The following is a 20,232-nucleotide window of genomic DNA, read 5'->3' on the forward strand; positions in this document are numbered from 1 at the left end:
CCCCATGTACTTCTAATTAATATTTTCAGACTGAATTTAGATTAGCTCCAACAAGTATTTGGTTCAGTTCAATGAAAGTAACTTCCTTTTTTGAATATAGTTATTATGGTTTCTGATCTGTACTGTACAAGCTTATTAAGATTAAAGGAATAATTTACTCCTAACCAATAGATGCTTTTGTGATGAACGTTGTGTTTTATATTGATTGTTTAATTCTCAGATCTTTCAGCACTAGGTGCCATGTAAAAGTAACATCTTGAAGGATCTAAAGTTTGCTTGTAAATGTCACTTGGTACTAAAAGGGATTATCTAGAGGAAAGGGACGGGTGTTGGGGGGGAAGAGAGGGACAGGGGAAGTAACCGGGAACAATAAGGATCAAATTATATTGTTATATCATGTGTATGTATGAATATGTAATAATGAATCTTACCAGTATGTATAATTTTAGTGTACCAATAAAAATATGGAAAAAATAAAAGGGATAACCTTTGAGTGACAGCTTAGTGCATATATGATTTTTTTAATAATTAGAGGAAAAAAAGTAGAATACATAATTAAAATGCTATTATCATTCCTTGCAACTTTTTATATACATGGTTCTGAGACAGATTCTCAAGGTGAATGCTGTACTGAAAATCCTGGTTTCATTGTGTGAGGAAATGAGGGTGTCTTCATTTGGGTCTCTCTCAAGACAGATTTTTAAGCTTTGAGTGACTTCCTTTTAGGAACTGGGCAGTATTGAGCTACTGTATGTGAGCTACTGTGCTGTGTATTTAGTGGCACAGTTTGTAAGTACTGTATAGTAGGGAATTTCACCTTGGCCCTGGTCTTTTGGCAGCCATTGATTAAGAAACCAGCATTTCAAGAGACATAAATGAACATTCTTTTGTTTTAATTTATATATATATTTATGAGAACTTAGAATAAAGCAAATTTTAAAAGTAAAAACTAATGAGGTTGAAGAATTGTGCTTTGAAGCATGAAAATAAAAACATAGCTCCCTTCCAAATAAGGAAGACACAGATTTAAAACATTATAAGAACTTGAACATTTAGCTCCTGTTATGTCAGGTTCACATGTGATGCTCATGTACTTCTCACAGCATTCTGAGCCAGGTGCTTTTATCTGTTTATAGATTAAAGAAATGGGATCTATGGGGCTGGGGTTGTGGCTCAGTAGTAGAGTACTTGCCTGGCATGTGTGAGGCACTGGGTTCGATTCTCAGCACCACATATAAATAAATAAAATAAAAGTCCATCAACAACTCATAAAAATATTTTTTTTAAAAAAGAAATGGGATCTATATATAGCTTTAAGACTTGCCCAAGGGTATAAATTAAGTGAATGGGATTTAAACTTATAATTGTTGTCATCTCACAGCTGACACCTGGCAATAGCAGTATCAAATAGTGTGTTACTCTCATTGTTTCTCTGCTGTATGATACGTATCTAAAAACAGAAAACCTACTTCTCTTGGCAAATAGAGACTATGTGGAGTCAGTGCCATTGATACAGTAAAAAATGTTGCATTAAGAGTTTTACTGAGCTCCTAAATGATGGGTAATTGGAGCTTTATATTTTGGCTAATTAAGGATGACTATGAAGAAAGTGGGATTTGAGGAGTTGTTTGCATGAGAAGAGGGAAGGGAAGAACATGGTGGATGTAGAGAGTGAAATTACAGGATAGTGGTTTGATGTGGCGGGCATGAGAGGTGGATGAGTCACCTAAGGTTGCTGAACTGAAGAGTCAGAGATTGGTTCATGGCCTTTTTCTCTAAGGGTGGAAATTTATATCTGCTATAGCTTTAACTACACAGGAAGGATGGTGATGGGAGGAGGGTCATGTTCAGGTTATGACTCTGGTGCTTTCCTGGGCATGAAGCATAAGGCACTGTATTCTTGCTGCTCTAAAGTCTACTCTGCACATAGCAGATTTATATTTTTAATGCAAATTTTGTCACTTCCTTGCTTTAAGTCCTTCAGTAATTCAGTGATCCTTAAAGTGGAATCTAAACCTTCACTATGGTCTGGGTAGATGGCATCGTGTAGTTTTGAGGAATATGGTATCTGGAGCTAGAGCCTGGGTTCACTCTGCACAGACTAGCTTCGTAACCTTGGACACATTTCTTAATTTGTCTGTGCTTTAGTTTCCTCATCATTAAAAATCAGATATTAATTTCTACTTCAAAGAGTTGTTAAAGGTTTAAATGAGTTAATGTAGGTAAAATGCTAGAGTAGTGTCTAGCATATAGGTTGTTCTTGAGAAAGTTTATTATTATTTTTACTACTGTTATAATTATTACTACTACAATTGTCTGCAAACTGGCTCCTGCTAACTCTGATCTCCTCCCACTCTCTGCCTTCTTCTTGCTACTCTAACTGCATCACTTTGATGTTCTTTAGAACATGGTTGGCTGGCTCCTGCTTCAGGGTCTTTGCATTTTTTGTTTGTTTGTTTCATTTTTTGCAGTGCTGGGGATTGAGCCCAGATTTTGTACAAGCTAGAAAAGCACTCTACCTGAGTTACTTATGTCTTCAGCCCTGCATCTTGTGTTTATGTGTTTTCCTTCAAATCTCCTTTCAATAATTGCTATTTTACTTCTGCCTTTGGGGTTTAAAATGTTCTTTCTAACTGTTTTTAGCCTATTATCACTTTGGTCCAAATTATAACCTTTAGGAAAAAAATCATTTGCTCCACTGTTTATCATGGAATTTCTTCAGCAGAAAGAAGCCTTGTTCTGCCCCATCAGTTCTGCTACACAGATTAGGAATGAGGCATTTTATTGTCATCATCAGAGAATATTCTAGTAGAGCCTAATATTGAACCATGTGCTAAGATGTTTACCAAGCTACTGAATGCCAGTCACACTTGACCCTTGAGTTGAGCTTGAGTGTACACTCTTGTTATGTAAGTGTGACTGCTGGAAGGAAATAACTCTGTACAGTATGATGGGAAAATGATGTACTGATAGCAACATGTGCTCGAGAAAGAACTGGAAATTTTTAAGTCTCAAATTTTTACAAAGAACACCTAGTTCCTTCTGATATTTTGTCATAAAATTGGATACAGCCAAATGCAAATAACTTGTTTTCACTATGAGATTTATTATAAATGTCTGCAATAACCAAATTAAATATAGTTTTCTTGATTGATAGGAGGAAGGAATTAGTCATTTTTCCATCTGAAGTATTATCAAAGAATGAGTTCTCATAAATCCTCTATAAGAAATTGTTCAGTTGTGAAAAACAAATAAAACTTAAGTTAGAAATGCTGTGTAAGTTCTTGTCAAGAAGGAGCTTGTTTAAAATGTGTCAAAGGCCTTTACCTGAAACTAGGCCTGTGATCTTAGGTAAGGCTCTACATCTTTTAGTGCACTGATGTGTGCAATTGTAAGTATTAAGGAAAGTTGAATGTCAGCTCAGTAGTACACTTGAATGAAGTGTGAATATTAATTAGAAATTCTTGCTCTAAAGATTGAGTTTAAACTTATCTTATTGAGAAGTCTAATAAGGCTTCCATGGAATTTTGAATATTATTCTTGTCTTCTCTCTGAACAAGACGGAGATCTTTTTAAAAAGCCTTTATGTATTTGTTGGTGAGGATTTTATTTCTCTTTTGTATTTTTAACAATAGAATACTAATATTTGGTTTTTATCATATAATCAAAAGAATATATTGAGACACCTTTCATTCAACCACATCTGAGGACCATGTGCCAGATACCGTGCAAAATACTTGAGATCTGTCAGTGGATGGAATAGACAAGGATTCTTGAGTTCTTGGATTTACATTCTAGACAGATAATATGTGTATAAGTAGATTAAGTATGTAAGTATGTGTAAGTAGATGTAAGTATGTTAGAAGGTGATAGGGTTATGTAAATAGAGTAAGAGAGTCCAGGAGTGTTAGAGGATGAGTTGCAGTTTTAAACGGGACAATCCAAACCTCATTGCAGTTTTAAATGCCATCCAAGTGGACCTCGTTGAAAAGGTGATTTGTGAGGGGAAAAGAAAAAATTGAAGGGAGGAATTGAGCCATCAGTGTGTCTAGGGGAAAGTTCTAGACAAATGAATCAGCCAGAGCAAAAGCCCCAAGGCAGAATCCTGACCACACTCTTGAGGACGTCTAGGAGGCCAGTGTGGTTAAAGTGGAATGAGGTGGGAGGAAAAATGAAGTCAGGGCCATAATTGGAAGGGGGTGGTGGGCAGCCATGTTCTGTAGCACACTAGACAGTTTACTATGATATAAATAGGGAGCCACTGAGCAGAGCAGAGACATGTTTCAACATTACCTGTGTTTGAAAGTGATTTTTTAAATTTTTTTAATTTGTAAGTAATTTCTGAACTGTTTATGATCTGCTATTCTGGGCCCTACTAAAACTTTTGGGAGGTATTTGCTGAAGTGAGTCCAAGTGTTTTTTCTCACTGGTATGCCAGCAATTTCCACCCTTGTTAAAATGAGTGTTTAATCCAATAGTTTATGATCAGGTTTCCACATATGACAGAAAACATGATACTTATTTTTCTGAGTCAGGCTTATTTCACTTAACACGATGATCTCTGGTTCCATCCATTTTCCAGTAAATGACATGATTGTGTTTTTTTTTTATTCTTTATAACTGAATAATACTCCCATTGTGTATATATACCACATGTTCTTTGTCCACTTATCCATTGACAGGCTGCTTCCATAACTTAGCTCTTATGAATAGTTTCTTGGGTTTGCAGGTCTCTCTATAATATGCTGACTTTGATCCTTTCGAATATATGCCCAGGAGTGATATAGCTAGATCCTATGGTAGTTCTATTTTTAGTGTTTTTAGGAACCTTGGTACTGTTTTCTTTAGTGGCTGTACTAATTTACATTCCTACCAACTGTATGTGAATAGGATCTGGTATTTGTATAGGAAGTGGCTGAGCAGAGCCTACTTCCCCTGCTCAGTGTGTCTGAAGGGGTGAGTGTTTGGCCCCTCAGGGGAATGGTTAGTAACTGGCTATATATACATCACCCATCATGGATCTAACAAAGCATTTCACATTCTCTGGGTACTCCCCCTCCCTTGTGAATTGCCTCCTATAGAAATAGCATTAAAACATCTCTTCCAAACCTGTAGATGCACAGTGTTGAATTCAGCAGGTGAGTTCTGCTCCTTACTATCCTGATGTCAGTGTTCTCTTCTGTGAGAAGCATGATCCTCCTTAGGTAGCATTGGACAGTCCTTTGAATGTACAAATTTCCCCAAAGCCAAAGCTTGAAGACTTGTTATCAGCTCTTCTTAGCCTCTGTTCCTTTTTTTTTTTTTTTTCCTTCTAATGTGCTGGTGTCCTTTTCTTCCATCTTTGGCACATTTTTTTTTCTCAGAAAATCTTCATTCTGGTGACTATAAGAAAACAGCCATGCAAACACCTCCAAAGCCACACTTGCCAGTGAGTGTAATTTCAGTGGTGGCCTGGTACGACTGTAATCTCTGAGCTGTCTTATGTGCTCTTCTTTCCATCCAGAGGGCTTCAATGTAAGGAACCTGGAATCTAGGGAGGCTGGCTTAAAAAGGTGTGATAAATTTGCAAATTCACAACGGAGTTTGTTAGTAAATTCACATAACACTTAATAAAATTGATGCTCAATTTGTCATATTCAGTGGTGAAGCACCCTCCCCTCTAGTATAGTCAGATCTCAAAGTCACTGTGGGAGTTTTCCTCTCAACATGAAGGGGTGTTCCAGAAACCTGCCTAGCACATGCTTGTCAGTTTGCTCTGTAACAGTCATACAGTCCCTGTGAATGTGCCATCTTTGCCCAGTTCTAGAATGATTATTTTTATTTAAATTGTAGCTTAATATTACTTTCCAACTCTCCAATCTCAGAGAAGTTGTCTAATTCCCCAGTGAAGCCAGAATTGAGTCAGACCCCTTTATGATCAATGTCAAAGCATAGTTATGTTCAGTTCAAAAGGCAATTCAGTATTCAAAAAGTGACTGAATGTCAACTGAGATGAAAATTGAAAATCAACAGCCTTTTTTTCTTCTTGAAAAATCATACAATGGAGATAGAATTATTTTAAAGCAAAAAAAAAAAAAAAAAAAAAAAAGAAAAGAAAAATTGTAAACATTGTTTTTCATTTCTCTGGCACAATCCGTCACATAATATCTTACAAAATTTCTCACGTCTGTTTTTGAACCCTCTGGGTTGACTGGTAGGAAAGTAAGTGCTTTGAAAAGGGTTTTTGTTTGTTTGTTTCTGTTTTATCTCCAGTATTATATAGAGGTCTTGTGGATATTCATTTGGCAAAGAAACAGTTCCAAACCCAAAATGTTTGGATATGTTTGATATGTCTGGTCTTGTTTCCTGTATATCCCCTTATTGGCATAAAAGCCTAGTTACAGGATATTTTCTGGAAACCCAACAATTATGCACAGGAAAAATTAGTCATTTAAAAATAATTCTGATACTCATTTCTGTGTTTGAAATATTATGGGGAAAGAAGAGTTTGAAAACTGTTAAAACTATGTTTACATTATTTTAGCATTTTGCAGCATTTTTAAAAAGAATTAATTTAGTTGAAAAAGAATTACTCTCTACGGTCACACTGTAGGTTAATATAATGAATCCAACTTTTCCAAGAAAGAAAAGGATACTGTCCTGGGACCCAGGCAATAATAGTAACTTTTGCCACAAAATTCAGCTTAAAATACAGCCACTTATTTGTTGCTTCTGATGACTAGTCATAGAACCAAAAATATGAATCCTGGTGCAGATATATGGTGTGTGTGTGTGTGTGTGTGTGTGTGTGTGTGTGTGTGTGTGTAGGGAATGAATGGGAGAACTGAATGACTGGCTTAGACTTGTAGATCTCCCAAAGGATATCTCCAGATGCATCTCCCAAAGATACTGTACACTTAACAGACCCAGAGCCATATTAATCAACAGGAAGCATCAATCATTCCTCTCCATCTTCCTTTAACAAAGTATGCACACCTCTATCATGGCATTTTGTTATATCTATATCTATGTGTCAGTCTTCTCCCACTATTCTGTCAACTCCCATGGCAGGAAATAGGTGTTCTTAGTCTTCACAGTAGGAAATCCACATCTCTTTCACTATCATTTCTCTCATTTGTTAGCTTGTTCATTCATTCATTTGTTCATTCATTCATTCATTCTTTTAACAGGCAGTTATTGACTTATACTGTGATTGCTTGATTTGCTTAGATATAACTATGGAGTAGAGGTTTTCGATACGTGGTCCTTATAGTACTTGTATCAAAATTAACAAGTCAGAGTCCTTGCTAAACTCAGATTACTGGGCCTAGACTGAAACTTGCTGAATGGGGATCTCTAGAGGAGTTGCACAAGAATTAACATTTAAAAGAAATGCCCAGGAATCCATTGTGTATCATGGAGTTGGGCAGTCATTGACCAGGAAGATAAATTAGCTAAAGGGAAGGTAGCCAATGATGATTTGTGTTAGTGAAAGTGAAGATGTTGATAAGTCTGCTTAGATAGAAATTTTTTCCCCAATGGACCTTTATTTTATTTATTTATATGTGGTGCTGAGAATCGAACCCAGTGCCTTATACATGCTAGGCAGGCACTCTACCACTGAGCCACCACTCCAGCACCCTTAGATAGAATAATTCTTCTCATCAATTACTACTGCCCTTACATTCTGTCCTCAGTGACCCAAGGTTATTATATCAGAAGTGAGTACTTAGTTTGGCTTAATTGACTGGGGAGAAAACACTTCTACAGAAGCACTCTTCAACAAGTGCCATATTCTTATGGGTGCTTTTAGTCATAGTGATCCTCATGCTTGGTACTCAAAACAGATTGAAGCTGCCTCATCTTTCTTGAGGTCTCAAGAGGAAACTGGCAAAACAATTTTTTAGAAAATTGTCCATATTCATCACTACTTTGTTTTTTAAAAGAAGACTTTTGAACAGGTAGATACTTTGTACTTGCTGTCCCTGTGTTCTGTTCCCTGGAGGGTCTAACCTCCTGTGCTTTCCAAGTGACCAATAGCTTGTAAGTAAATTTATTTGTGAACATATGAGAGGCCCTGTCCTTATCCAAGTAGTTCAGACCATTAAAATATCTTTCAGAAGGTGGAGCAATCATCTTTGTTTCTGGCCTGAAGCTGTCATGCACTCTTAGGGTTTCCAACCAGATGATCCAGCTATACTACTCCTCAGTATTTATTCAAAAGAATTAAAGTCAGCATACTTCAGTGACAGTTTAAGCCATGTGTGCCACACACAATTCACAGTAGCCAAGTCATGGAACCAACATTGATGTCTGTCATTGGAAAAGTGGAGAAAGAATATGTGGTATCTGTACACAGTAGAGTTTTACTCAGTCATAAAGAAGAACAAAATTATGTTATTTGCAGGAAAACAGATGAAACTGGAGAATATTGTGCTAAGTGAGATAAACCAAACTCAGAAAGTCAAGGGTTGTACGTTTTCTCTCATATGTGGAAACTAGAGAGAAAAAAGGAGAAAAGGAAAAAAGAGGATCTCCTGAAAGTAGAAGGGAGACCAGTAGGGTAGAGGTTGGAGATGTAGAGGCAGAAAGGTAGGTTACAGGGGAATAAAAGAGACCAAATTGTACTATGTACATGCACAAATATATCAAGTGAATCCCATTGTTATGTATTATTATACCAATGAAAAGGGAATAAAATCATTATTTTTGGTTATTCCTTACCAAAAACAAAATTCTCAGGAATTCCAGGTCAGGCCAAGAATGATGAATCTAAATCATTAAGCAGTTTTTAGGATGGTGGATTTATCTGTTAGGAGTTTTGTTCATCTGCACATAACAGAAACACAGCTGCAGTGGCTTAGCCAGATAGGAATTTCTTTGTTCCTAGGTTGCAGGAAGTGTAAAGGCAGGTAGTTTCAGGCATCAGCTAATTATCACTGCTTCCAGTTTCTTCCCTGACATCCCCAATGTATGGCTGTCATTCCACAAGGGCAGGGGAGGAGCAAAAGGATGCTGGGACTGTCCTTTATTTACTTGGAAAGTAATATTTTCCTTAATATTTTCCAACTGGTGGACTTCCACTGACATATCACTGGCCAGAACCAGGTGACATGCCACCCTAACTACTAGGGGATTCTGAAGAGGTGATTATTTTTAATTGCACTCATTGTTGCCTTGAACAGAATTGGAGTTTTGTTGGCAAGGAAGATGTCGAATGATTAAGCAGTGAGCAGTCTGCCCATAAGAGCTACCTGCCATCTTTCAAAACCAGCATTAAACATTTGCCTGAGTGCTATCTAAATAATGGCATCTTGGTTATACATCTTGATTTGGGATGGAGTGTTTGCTTACCTTGTTTGTCTAGGAGAGGAGGTGATACGGTAAGTGGGCTATGCCTTTCCTTTCTTAAGAATAGTGGCTGTGTCTTGGCCTTTCACAGTAAAGACTCTTTGACTTATAACATGCTAAAGGCAAATGGCATGAAAAGACCAATCCTCCCAAAGTTCTTGAGCTTATCAATATGGTGAAACCCAAAGGCCCAAGGACAACCACAGATAGAAATCCCTCTGACCCCCTTAATTTGGCCCACTTTGTATTTCTTTCATGCTCAAAAGGGCAAAGATTTTCTTGTTACGACCATCCCTTTGGGCTCGGGATCTGTTTTCCCTTTCCTATTTTAGTGTAGCTCTTAATTTATCCTGCTTTATTCCAACCCTGAGTTAAAGTATATTTCTAATCTTTTTTCCTAGGAAAACAAATGAAGTACATGCAATTTGAAGAACTAGTGTCACTATACACTTTTGATGTACCTATAAAACTTCAAATGCTCTCCTTTTCACGCTTTCTAGATTTATTTCTTCCTCTAGGTCCTTGATGCAGAGCTGTAACCCAATATGTTGTGAGTAAGTTATAGAATATGAACCCCTTCAGCCTTCAGGGTGCTAGGGCAGAGCCCAAGGCAGGCCCATCTTTGGCAGGCATCTTAAGTGAAAATATATCTTACACTGACTACCTCAGTGCGTTGAATATATTACCATTTCCTATATGCCACGAGGATAGAAAGCTTGGGAAATCCGGTCTCCAGACCTATTCTTTGGGTCCCTGTCCTTTCTATCATTCTTCCACATAGAAGCACACAGAATTTCTGTTGTGTCTTAGAAGATAACTTCATAACTTCACATCCTTTTGGTTCATTCCATCTTTTTTTCTTCTTCTTCTTCTTCAAGTTCTGAGGATTGAATCCAGGACCTTGCACATATTGGGCAAGCACTTTAGCACTGAGCTACATACCCAGCCCCCTCATTTCATCCTGAATTCTGTTCTATTATCCCAGTTTGCCCTTCTTTTCCTTTTGATAAGGGATTTCATAGAAGGAAGCTCACCCTAACCTCTTTCTTATAAATTAGCTCCTTGCTGAAGCTGCAGCAAGTATACCCATTGTTCTTTGAAGTAGTGTCTTTTGGTAACACTGAACTTGGCCAAGCCCCCAAATGCCATCTTCTTTCCAATCTCTCACCCTGACCCCTTGTCCCAATAAATGCAACTGTAGAAATTCAGAATAATAATATGCTGGAAGGTAGTCATTAAGAATAGTGTTCATTAATATTCCCTTTTATTTTTCTCTATTTATTTTAGAGCATGAATTAGTCTTGGAGCTAAGAAAAGACAGGTTATAATTAAATTAAAAATGTTTTTAAAATTTTTTCCAGATGAGAATTCTCCAGCCAACTTCTGGGATTCTAAAAACAGGGGTGTGACTGGAACACAAAAAGGACAAATTGTGTGGAGAATTGAGCCTGGGCCCTACTTCATGGAACGTAAGTAACTGAGTGTGAAACACAAGTTTAGTATTGAATATTGCATAAATATATGCATAGGTCTATAGAATCTTTACTGAATTTTTAAAAATATTTTTGGTTCTTATTTATATATTTCTGTCATAAAGCTCCACAGCGAAAAATACATGGTTTTTCAGAACATGCTCATTAGAGAATGTTCACATATTTTGAAATAAAAAAGGGTTAGGCATTTGTACATATACAAACACACACAAATATGTGAATATAAATATATACAATACATGTATATTTATGTACCTTATGGAATATATGGTATATAAATTATGTGTTATCTTAATACTTTACAAATTTATATATATCCTTGTATCTACATTTATAATTAATGTTTAAGTATATTAATTCTGGATGCAGAAAGGATAATTAGGATTTTTGTCAATTTAAGAATTTTATTTGTTTTTAGAATACTTCATTATTATTTTTGCCAGCAACAGAATAATCTGGATTCTGGTCTTTTCAAAGTGTTGATAAGATAGTCTGGGGGGCACTTTGATTGAGGAAATCACTAATGCAGCTAACATGGAATCAGAAAGAGGCTGCAGATAATGTAACCATTGCCCAATTAATATCTCTCCCCTTTTTATTTTGGGTAAAATGGAGGTGGTTTATATTTGCCACTAGTGTTACTAAGAACATCCTAAATATTCTATAAAAATTTATAAAATAGAAGGAATGAATAATAGATGATTTACTAGTTGGCCCAGATTTAACATCTATGTCTATAAAATTTACTTTTCTTTAATGTACGAAAAATGGGCTTTTAAAAATTTTTTCTGAGTTATAGAGCCCTGTGTAAGAATTAAGATTTCTCTATGCAAGATATTTAATATACAATAAGATATTTAATATACAACAGAGTAATTAAGGATAGAACTTATTAAGCCTTAAAATATAAGGTATAATTTGATTAAATGGAAATTTGTTGCAAGTATGTCTTTAATGATGCATCTAAATGTAATATAAAAGTTATTTTAAAAGTTTAATGTCTAGGGGCTAGGATTGTGGCTCAGTAGCAAAGCGCTTGCCTTGCATGTGTCAGGCACTGGGTTCAATCCTCAGTACCACATGGAGGTGAATAAATAAAAAATGAAGGTATTTTTTCATCTACAACTGAAAAAATATTTTTTAAAAAGTTTAATATCTATTACTTTGAATTGGTATTAAAGGTATAAGATAATATCTTCAATCATCCTTGCTGGTTGATCAGCATTTCAGAACTTTCTCTAATCCTGCTTCTGTCCCTTAAGGAATGTCTTCATAGTCCAATGTTCTGGCTAGCTTTCTCTTAAAATGGAGTGTATTTTCTAAGGGAGACTGTTCATGACATAAGAAGAAGAGGAGGTGGGGAGTAGGTGGGTGGGGGAGCAGATATGCACACCATAATCCCAGCTAGTAGAAGAGTGTCTAGGAAAGGTTGTTTCTGGGAGGTGGAGTTATGGATGATTTGTTATTCTTGTCTATTTCTACTTTACTTTCCAACATTGGCTTAATTGACACTACTAAGTGGTAAGGAAAATAAGTCAGAATGTGGGAAAAATGGAACAGGAAATAGCTGGTTTTACTTGTAATATGATTCCTTCTTTGAAAGGATCCCAGGGTTTAAGAGGCTGATTAAGTGAGAAATATTACCAGCTGAATGCCAGGAGAAAGGCAAAACCACCTTTCTGTTTGCTTCAAAATGCTAAAGACCGCATGCCATGATTGCCTGTCGACAGAGGGGCAGATTTATATTGCCGAGCCCAGGAACACCTTGGACAAAGCCAGTGTCACACACTGCTATAATTTGGAACATTATGTGAAGAAAAAAAAATCTATTTACGGAGTATTCCACTTGCTGTGATTGATTCTTTTTCTCTCTCCCAAAATGTTAGAGATTCATAATGTCCTGGCTGATTAAGCTATACCAAACAGTAAACAAAACAAATATAAATTTACTATATAGTAAATACTATAAACAGTAAGTATAGTAAATATTTGTCTTGGCAAATGTTTTTTCTACATCTCATTCTGTTATTTAATAGAAATGCGCTTGATGTTGAAGCTAGGAATTAGGAATGAAAAAAAGAGTAGGGTTCCCCTGCCTATTTTGTTTTCTCTTCTAATTTAGCATTCCATAGCTTCATTCTTCACACATAAAATTGGAAGCATTGAATAGCATATTATAAGCCTGGAAATAGTCAGTAATGTTTTGAAGGACTGAGAAAGATAGTTTAAGTCTAAGATAGTGAATAGGAATTTCAGAAAGATTCTGCATTCAAATAATCCTATCTTCACAGGATCAAAATGAGTTCTCCCCTGACATACCCCTCTATCTTTACAGTGGAAAAAAAATCATGTAGTGTTTCTACCCATACTTAGCAGTAAAGTCTGTGTCTTTTAGATGTCAGTTTTTAATCCCAAAGTCTGGATAGAGGAATCCTAAGGGAGCTTCATAGCATAATGAAATTTTGGAGCTGATGATGTGGAACTTAAAAAAAAAATGGGAAGATGTTCACACAGCTTCTAGAATTGTAGATATTGTCAGCCTCTGATGTTCAAAACTTATGGTATTTTAAAACTTTTACTTTCATCTTCAGAAATAAAATTAAGTTATCTTTAGCTCATTGGAAGTACAAGAAAAGTAAAGCCCTCTGAAAATTGATCTGTCCAGATTCCTGAACAAGCTTGGATTTGAGCTGTTTAGAATACTTCTGAATGTCAGATGGCTCTGGTTTGTTTAATCAACCCCCACAGGAGGTAGGTGGCCCAGGCTTATCTTAGTAGGTTATTATTAGGCCCTACTTAAGAGAATTAAGGAAAAAGTCCAGTTTAATTTTGGGGAGACGACCATCCTAAGCATTAGAGAGGGGACTGGCTTCCTCCAAAGAGTGTCAAATAATCCTCCAGTAAGTTTATGCTCACAGCAACTGAATGGATCATCTGTGCAGTATGCTTTCTTGAGTTCGGAAGTTTAAGAAGTTTCAAAAGTTGTCTTGGCAAGTCAAATTGTCTATATTATCTCATGTATTCTTTCATAAACTGTGGCCATTCATTCATTCATTCATTCATACCTGCTTTTTCTCTTGCCCTCTTTCTTCTATTCATCCATCCATTATCTCTTCATCCATCATGAAATATTTATTGAGTGCCAACTTTATGCCAGGTAGTATTTTAGCTATTCAGTAATCCTGGATCGATGAGCAAGTTTAGAAGTAGTAAACTTGATTTACATTAGTTGGTGATTATTAAGGATAAAAACACAACAGTGGTATTTGTAGAAGCTATATAGTGTTTTCCCACATTTATTTGCATCAGCCTTGAGAAATGAATATAGGGTTAGGAAGCAGCAGTAGAAATCCAAACAGCTTATGTGAGGGTCTCTTCTCTAAGTGGCAGCACTCATGTTGGCATCATCTCAAAATAGACTTGTCACAGGATGGCTCTTTTTGGAAGAGAGGGTATGACCTCAGCCTCTTGTTTTTACTTTCAGAGCCCCGACTCTAAATGCCGCCATCTCTAAATCCTTTCCCACTGATGTCAGAGGGCCTTCTTGCCCCTTGGATTGAGATTTGGTGCTTTTCATTCTCCATCCTCATATTAAATATTTTGGGATAGTTAGTTCTCAATCCTATAGATTTCTGCCACATCTATAATGATTTTCCTGAGCTTTAGCCAAGGAAATCCTCTCCATTTCAGGCTGGGCTGCAGGTGTCCTTATTAAAGAGAAGACAACTTACAGAAATGCAATAATGACAAGTGCACATACCACCAGGAATGTGGGCAAATTTCCTCAAAAGTGTGAATTAAGATGTGTTTACTTTTTCTCAGATTGTGGTTCCTGAATAAAAGGGCTCTGAATAGGAACTATAATCTTAAGTGTTTCATAAAATCACCCAGGACAGTGATTAAAATCATGCTTTAGAATAAATCACAATTAGCCTGATTTTTTAGATTATTTTAGTAAAACAGAGAGGATTGAAGGAAGAAGGGTGTTTACATCCCATCTGTCTTTATGGTTCAACTTTATGGTCACCTTCTAGAAACTTGGGGCAAATCCAGACTTTCTAAATAAGGATGAGCTGCCTAAGCAAATCTTGTAGCTAAGGCTTCGGACCTTTGAGGCAAAACGATTTTGTGAAAGGAGTGAATGACCTGTAGACCATGTTTTTGGAGAGGGCTTGAGATGTAATCATGCATAAATGCCTCTGATTAACGTAACTGAGTTGGATTGTTTTTTTTTTTTTTAAATTTTGAAGAGGTAATATATAAGAAGAGTATAATATTAAAAAGATATAATAAGTGAAAGTAAATCTCTTCCCAGTTTTGTGTCCCAGTAACTAGTTTCCCCACCCTAAAGTCAACTAGTTACTAGTTTCATGTTATCTATCTGGAAATACTTTATTTATATATAAGACCAGAAATATAGTCTTCATTTAAACAGGATGGTGGCTTTACAATGCAATATCAGAATCACAATTTCAGAAACCCTTTACTTCAGAACACATTTAACACTGTCCACAGTCCCTTCTTCCTCCCTATCCTCCCCTTCACTCCCCAAGCCTGCTCTAGTGGGGATGGGGTTGTTGTGCTTTTGCCCTGGGGATGTTTTATTTGTACTTATGAAAGGGGCATTTAAATTGAGGGTACCGAATATTTATTTTGGTAACACTATTGCTAAAATATCCTGAAGTTTACTGAAAGAAGCCAGACTATATTTCCATGATTCATGATTGTGTTCAGCTTTCAGAAGGTACCTAAGAGGTGAAGATGTAACTTGGACCACAATCTCTTAGACAAGTCACCAGCAAGTTCTGATAGGCCAATATGGAAAGATTTACCCTTCTCCTGGCTTGCTGCCCTCTGAGGCAACATGCTTTTCATGAGTGGATTCTTTGGAAAAATTACTGGTTTTTAACAGCTTTTTGGATTTTTCGCCTGTAATTTGAGGCCAGTAGGAGGTGATGTTGCCTGCTGCATCAAGCTGTAGGGAAACCATTTAGGAGGATGGGATCACTCATTGCTCCTTGGTCCATGTCTACCATCTCCCCTGCTTGTGGACATGCTGGCCATTTGGACACTGGGTTCCTCCCTAACTGGATGCTCAGTCACTGTGCCTGAATTCACTTCTATTTGCCCTCGTATGTATTTCTCTGGAATAGCTTTTTTTTTTTTTTTTTTTTTTTTTTTAATTTTCCTCTTGCAGTTAAAGGTTGTTGCTGGAAGCCTGGATACCAACTTCTCTTTTTCACCCTTTTACATAGTTACCTTTTCTCCTAACTCACATGTTCAAATACATTAATCAAAATGTCACTCTCTCCCTTACTCAGAGGGGAAGTCGTTTAGGTAACCATTTAAAAAGTTTTTGAGTGATCTCCTAAAATGCTAAGTAACATTTGAAGATAAAAAGTCCCACTCAATATGGAACATTCCTATGCACTAAGGGGCAGAGAGCCTCACCCATGTCCTGCTGAGGGAGCCTGCTGGCTTCTATCCAGGAGCAGATAACTGGTTCTGTCCAGAACTGTGGTGACCAGCCTGTGTGTGTGTGTGGCCTTGACAGGATGATCTGTGGAAATTCCTCAGCTTTGCACTTCTGTAACACCACTCTGCAGAGTTTTGGTGATCATATTCATAAAACCTACTTTTGTGCAATTCATAAGAAGTTTTATCTTGTAGTTCCATGTATTCTGAATTATTGTGTGTGTTGGAGATTTTTTTGTTACTCGAAGAAATAAAATAATGCCCCACATGGATCAGTTAGCAAAACTGTCCTGGTCATCAATATCCTCCAAGAGAAGTAAGCAATTGATTTTCCTTGGTCTCAGAGTCTCTTGCCTAGCTGACTATTAAAACCTTAGAAAAAGAGCAGATAGCATCCTCTAACCTGAGAGAGAGTTAGGAGAAGATATATTATAAAAATGCACTTCTCTCTATTAAAAAATGTCATATTCACGCACTAACCATCTATTTGATTTATGAGGTGCTGCTGCAGGCAGATTCACAGACTGCAGGTTCTCTGGCATTTAGAGAGTGATACTAATGAGCTCGTACCCACAGAATCCAATTGCGGATATCACAAACTCTATGGAGCTTTGTGCTGCTTTGACAGTCTTTGTGCATGTGGCTTCACTTGGTTCTCATAGAACATGTGCTGTTGGGTCATGGAAGAAAGCAAGTGGAGAGTGAGGTCTGCTCAGCTTCATGCAGTTATGAACTGTCCCCATAATCAAGATCTTGTGTTAGTGTTCAGGAAAATCATTTGAAGGAATGTTCTCTGGAGGCAAAATCACAGTGAAGCTAGAATTCTTGCTGTTCCTCACACTCAGCATGATCACCGCTGCCTGCCTGCATCTGCACTCCTCTCTCCTGGCTCTCTGATCTCATTTTCTGATTCATAGGACCTCTTTATTCCATGACACCTTCTGACTCCACCATGGCCTCCTAATCTCCCAGGTCTCTGTTTTCTTCCTCCTGCTGCTCTTTGTCATGCCCAGGACTGTCATCTCAGCAGCTGCGCTGTAAACACCTGCTGGACCAAAGTCCTTTCCTGGATTAGTCTGGCACAGTGCTGAGCATGTATTTTGGTGGGGACATAGTAAAACATCTTTTGGTTGATGATACTAAATGAACTATGAATTAATGATTGGATTGTGGTTAATGTACTTAATAGACTGAATATTTTACCTCATGATGGAACTTTTCTTATTATTTTATCTTTTTCTTAAACAAGCTAACCAAGTCCTGTGTAAGAAGCTTTTGGGTACTGTCTGGAAAGTCAGTGAAAATTAACTTCCTTGGGAAAATATATAGAGTCCGCTTTCACGATCCTGGTAATTCATTTGAAAAAGGGATTCCCTGCTATAGCTCAGGACTCTCTCTGGGGCCTGGCCACTGGCATCATTGCCAATATAGAATGACACCTTGGGAAAAATGCATCTGGCCGTGGCACTTCTGAGACTCAGATGTTCTGTATGTAAAGAAATTCTGGTGATTGTAGGTTTTATATTGAACACATTTTGTCTGCTTGCTCATTGATATTGTAATTACTTTCCAAAGACCATAATTGGTATTTGTAATGCTTTTTGTCAAGCTTAAATTAATAGAACAATGCCATGAAGTGAATGTGTGTATATGTACATATATATATATACACACACACACACACACACACACACACATATACATATGTACATATGCCTACGTGTGTGTATGTATGTATGTATGTAGTTCTCAAATTTGATCTCTAATATCAGCACTAAAATCATTTGGAAAATTAAAATAATACAGATTCCCATAGAGTCTACTGTGGTATACTTTTGTATTTTTTTTAAACTTTTTTCTTTATTTCTATTGACAGTGACTATCTGACTGTATTGTAGAGGTTAGGACCTTGGGCAGATTGGGTTTTAGTCCCCACTGTCATTTCTTGTTTGACCTACAACAAACCTCAATTTCTCATCTCTAACACATTGACAGGAATTTCTGCCTCCCAAGCATGATGTGATGGTTAAATAATAGCATGAACATGAGACATAACACTGTTTGGCAAATTGTGGAGTCTCTTAATAAACATAGCTAGTTTTATTCTTATCTCCACACTGTTTGGGTATATGGTTTTTATGCATCATTTTTCTGATATGTTTGAGCTATTCTTCAAATGTTTCAGAAGAGCATACAAAATCAAACAGGGATTGGTATAATCTGTTGTCTCTGATTGGAAAAGAAGGGATTGTTCACAGAGTCAAGAGTGACATTGCCTGAGAGGAGAATGATGGGTTTCCTCAGTGGATTCCTACATGACTTCTTTCATTGTTTAAATTACTGTCCCTTCCCCTTTACTTTTCAGCGGAGATAAAAATCTGTTTTAAATACTACCATGGCATTAGTGGAGCCCTGCGAGCCACGACCCCCTGCATCACAGTGAAGAACCCAGCTGTGATGGTGAGTGCCCCTCTCTGCCAGCTTCCTCATGAGGTGCATGCAGGGATATGATTTCTATTTTTGCCTCTGCATCCCTGACAGAGTTACTATGAACAAGGAAAAAAAAAATGCATAACAGCGTGGGCACTGTTTTAGAAAAGGAAAAAGCTTACAAAGTTGGCATACCTGAATCTATAATATAAATCAGTGGGAAAACATGCTGTGTGTTGGCAGCTCTGCAGGGAACCCTCTCATGAGGAACAGTGGCCAGTGTCCCATCACAAAAAGGTTTTAAACTTGGTTTGGGTGGCTGATTGGTAGGAAATGTTGGTATTGCATCTTAGGTTAATTTAATTTACATGAATTCAGGGAGTAAAAGAGAAAATGTAACCATTTAAATAGTGGGTGATTTTACCTGCCAACCCAAAGATCAAAGTGCTGGATTCCATTCGATGCTGAGTTGGGGTGTAGTGCCTAAAGATACTGTTTATATTTTTTAGGAAAATGTGGCCACTTGTTAGAAGCCAACTTCTTTATCAGGCCCTCAACTGAAGAAACAGATAATCTAATTTACTTTTGGAGGAAACTGGTTGTGTTGGACATTTAAAAGAAACATGTCTGTTCTTGGAATGAAACTTTCCTAACAACTTCGTGATTTTTTCATTCAATACACCAAATTTAAAACTCTAGCATTCTTGTAATGAATGGGTCCATTGTATATGATGATTGGATTATGGTTTGAGGTGATTTTTAGGGCCCAAGATATGTAAAACCTTGCAGTTTTTATTAGTCATTAATAAAAACTAGGTCATGAATATAACAAAAAATGTTGACTTTTGTACTATAGGATCTTACAAAATTGTGTGTGTGGGTGTCCATGAGTATATACATTTATAGATGGTTGCACTTTTGGAAATAGACAAGTGACCAGGTGGAGTTCCTATAATTCAGAAAGCAATCTCTGAAGATGGCATTCTGAAATCTTCCAGACCTGCCATGCACTGTCTTAGGTAGTGTCTGTGCCTCTGAATTGAGTAGTCTTTTCTTTTTATTTATATCCACTGGGTGCCTGCTAAGTGCCAGGTACTAGGGATGAAATGATAAGAACAACACAGCTGTGGCTCTTATTGGTCTGGTGAAGGACAGCAATATCAATCAAATTTCATTGTATTTATTTGAGTGATACTTCTTTAAGGAGAATCATATTAGTAAGAAGGCTTCTCTGAAGAAGATGTGATGAGAGACAATCTGAAGGGTGAATAGAAGTTATTTAGGATGAAGAGCATTTCAGACTGAGGGGACAGTGTATGAAAATACTTCAACACTCAGAGTATGGGGGATAGGAAAAGGAAAGAAAGTGGTGGAATGAATCCAAAATAATTTTTCTATGTACTTATATTAATACACCATAGTGAATCCCACCATCATGTATATCTATAAGAATGGGGTGCTAACTAGAATAAGATATATTCCATGCTTATATAATTATATTAAA

General features: G+C 36.9%; 1 protein-coding gene across 2 annotated transcripts in view; it reads left to right on the forward strand.

Moving 5' to 3' along the window:
• The window catches only part of Hecw2 (HECT, C2 and WW domain containing E3 ubiquitin protein ligase 2), a 214,219-nt gene that overhangs the window by 58,491 nt on the left and 135,496 nt on the right, over positions 1–20,232 (forward strand). For both annotated transcript variants that reach the window (XM_027925034.2, XM_071618970.1), the window contains exons 2-3: positions 10,692–10,799; positions 18,664–18,758. In XM_027925034.2, coding sequence (XP_027780835.1) covers positions 10,692–10,799; positions 18,664–18,758 — 203 coding nt within the window. The remainder of the gene's footprint in view (positions 1–10,691; positions 10,800–18,663; positions 18,759–20,232) is intronic.

This window comes from Marmota flaviventris, chromosome 11 (assembly GCF_047511675.1).
Source record: "Marmota flaviventris isolate mMarFla1 chromosome 11, mMarFla1.hap1, whole genome shotgun sequence".
NCBI classification, from domain to species: Eukaryota; Metazoa; Chordata; class Mammalia; order Rodentia; family Sciuridae; genus Marmota; species Marmota flaviventris.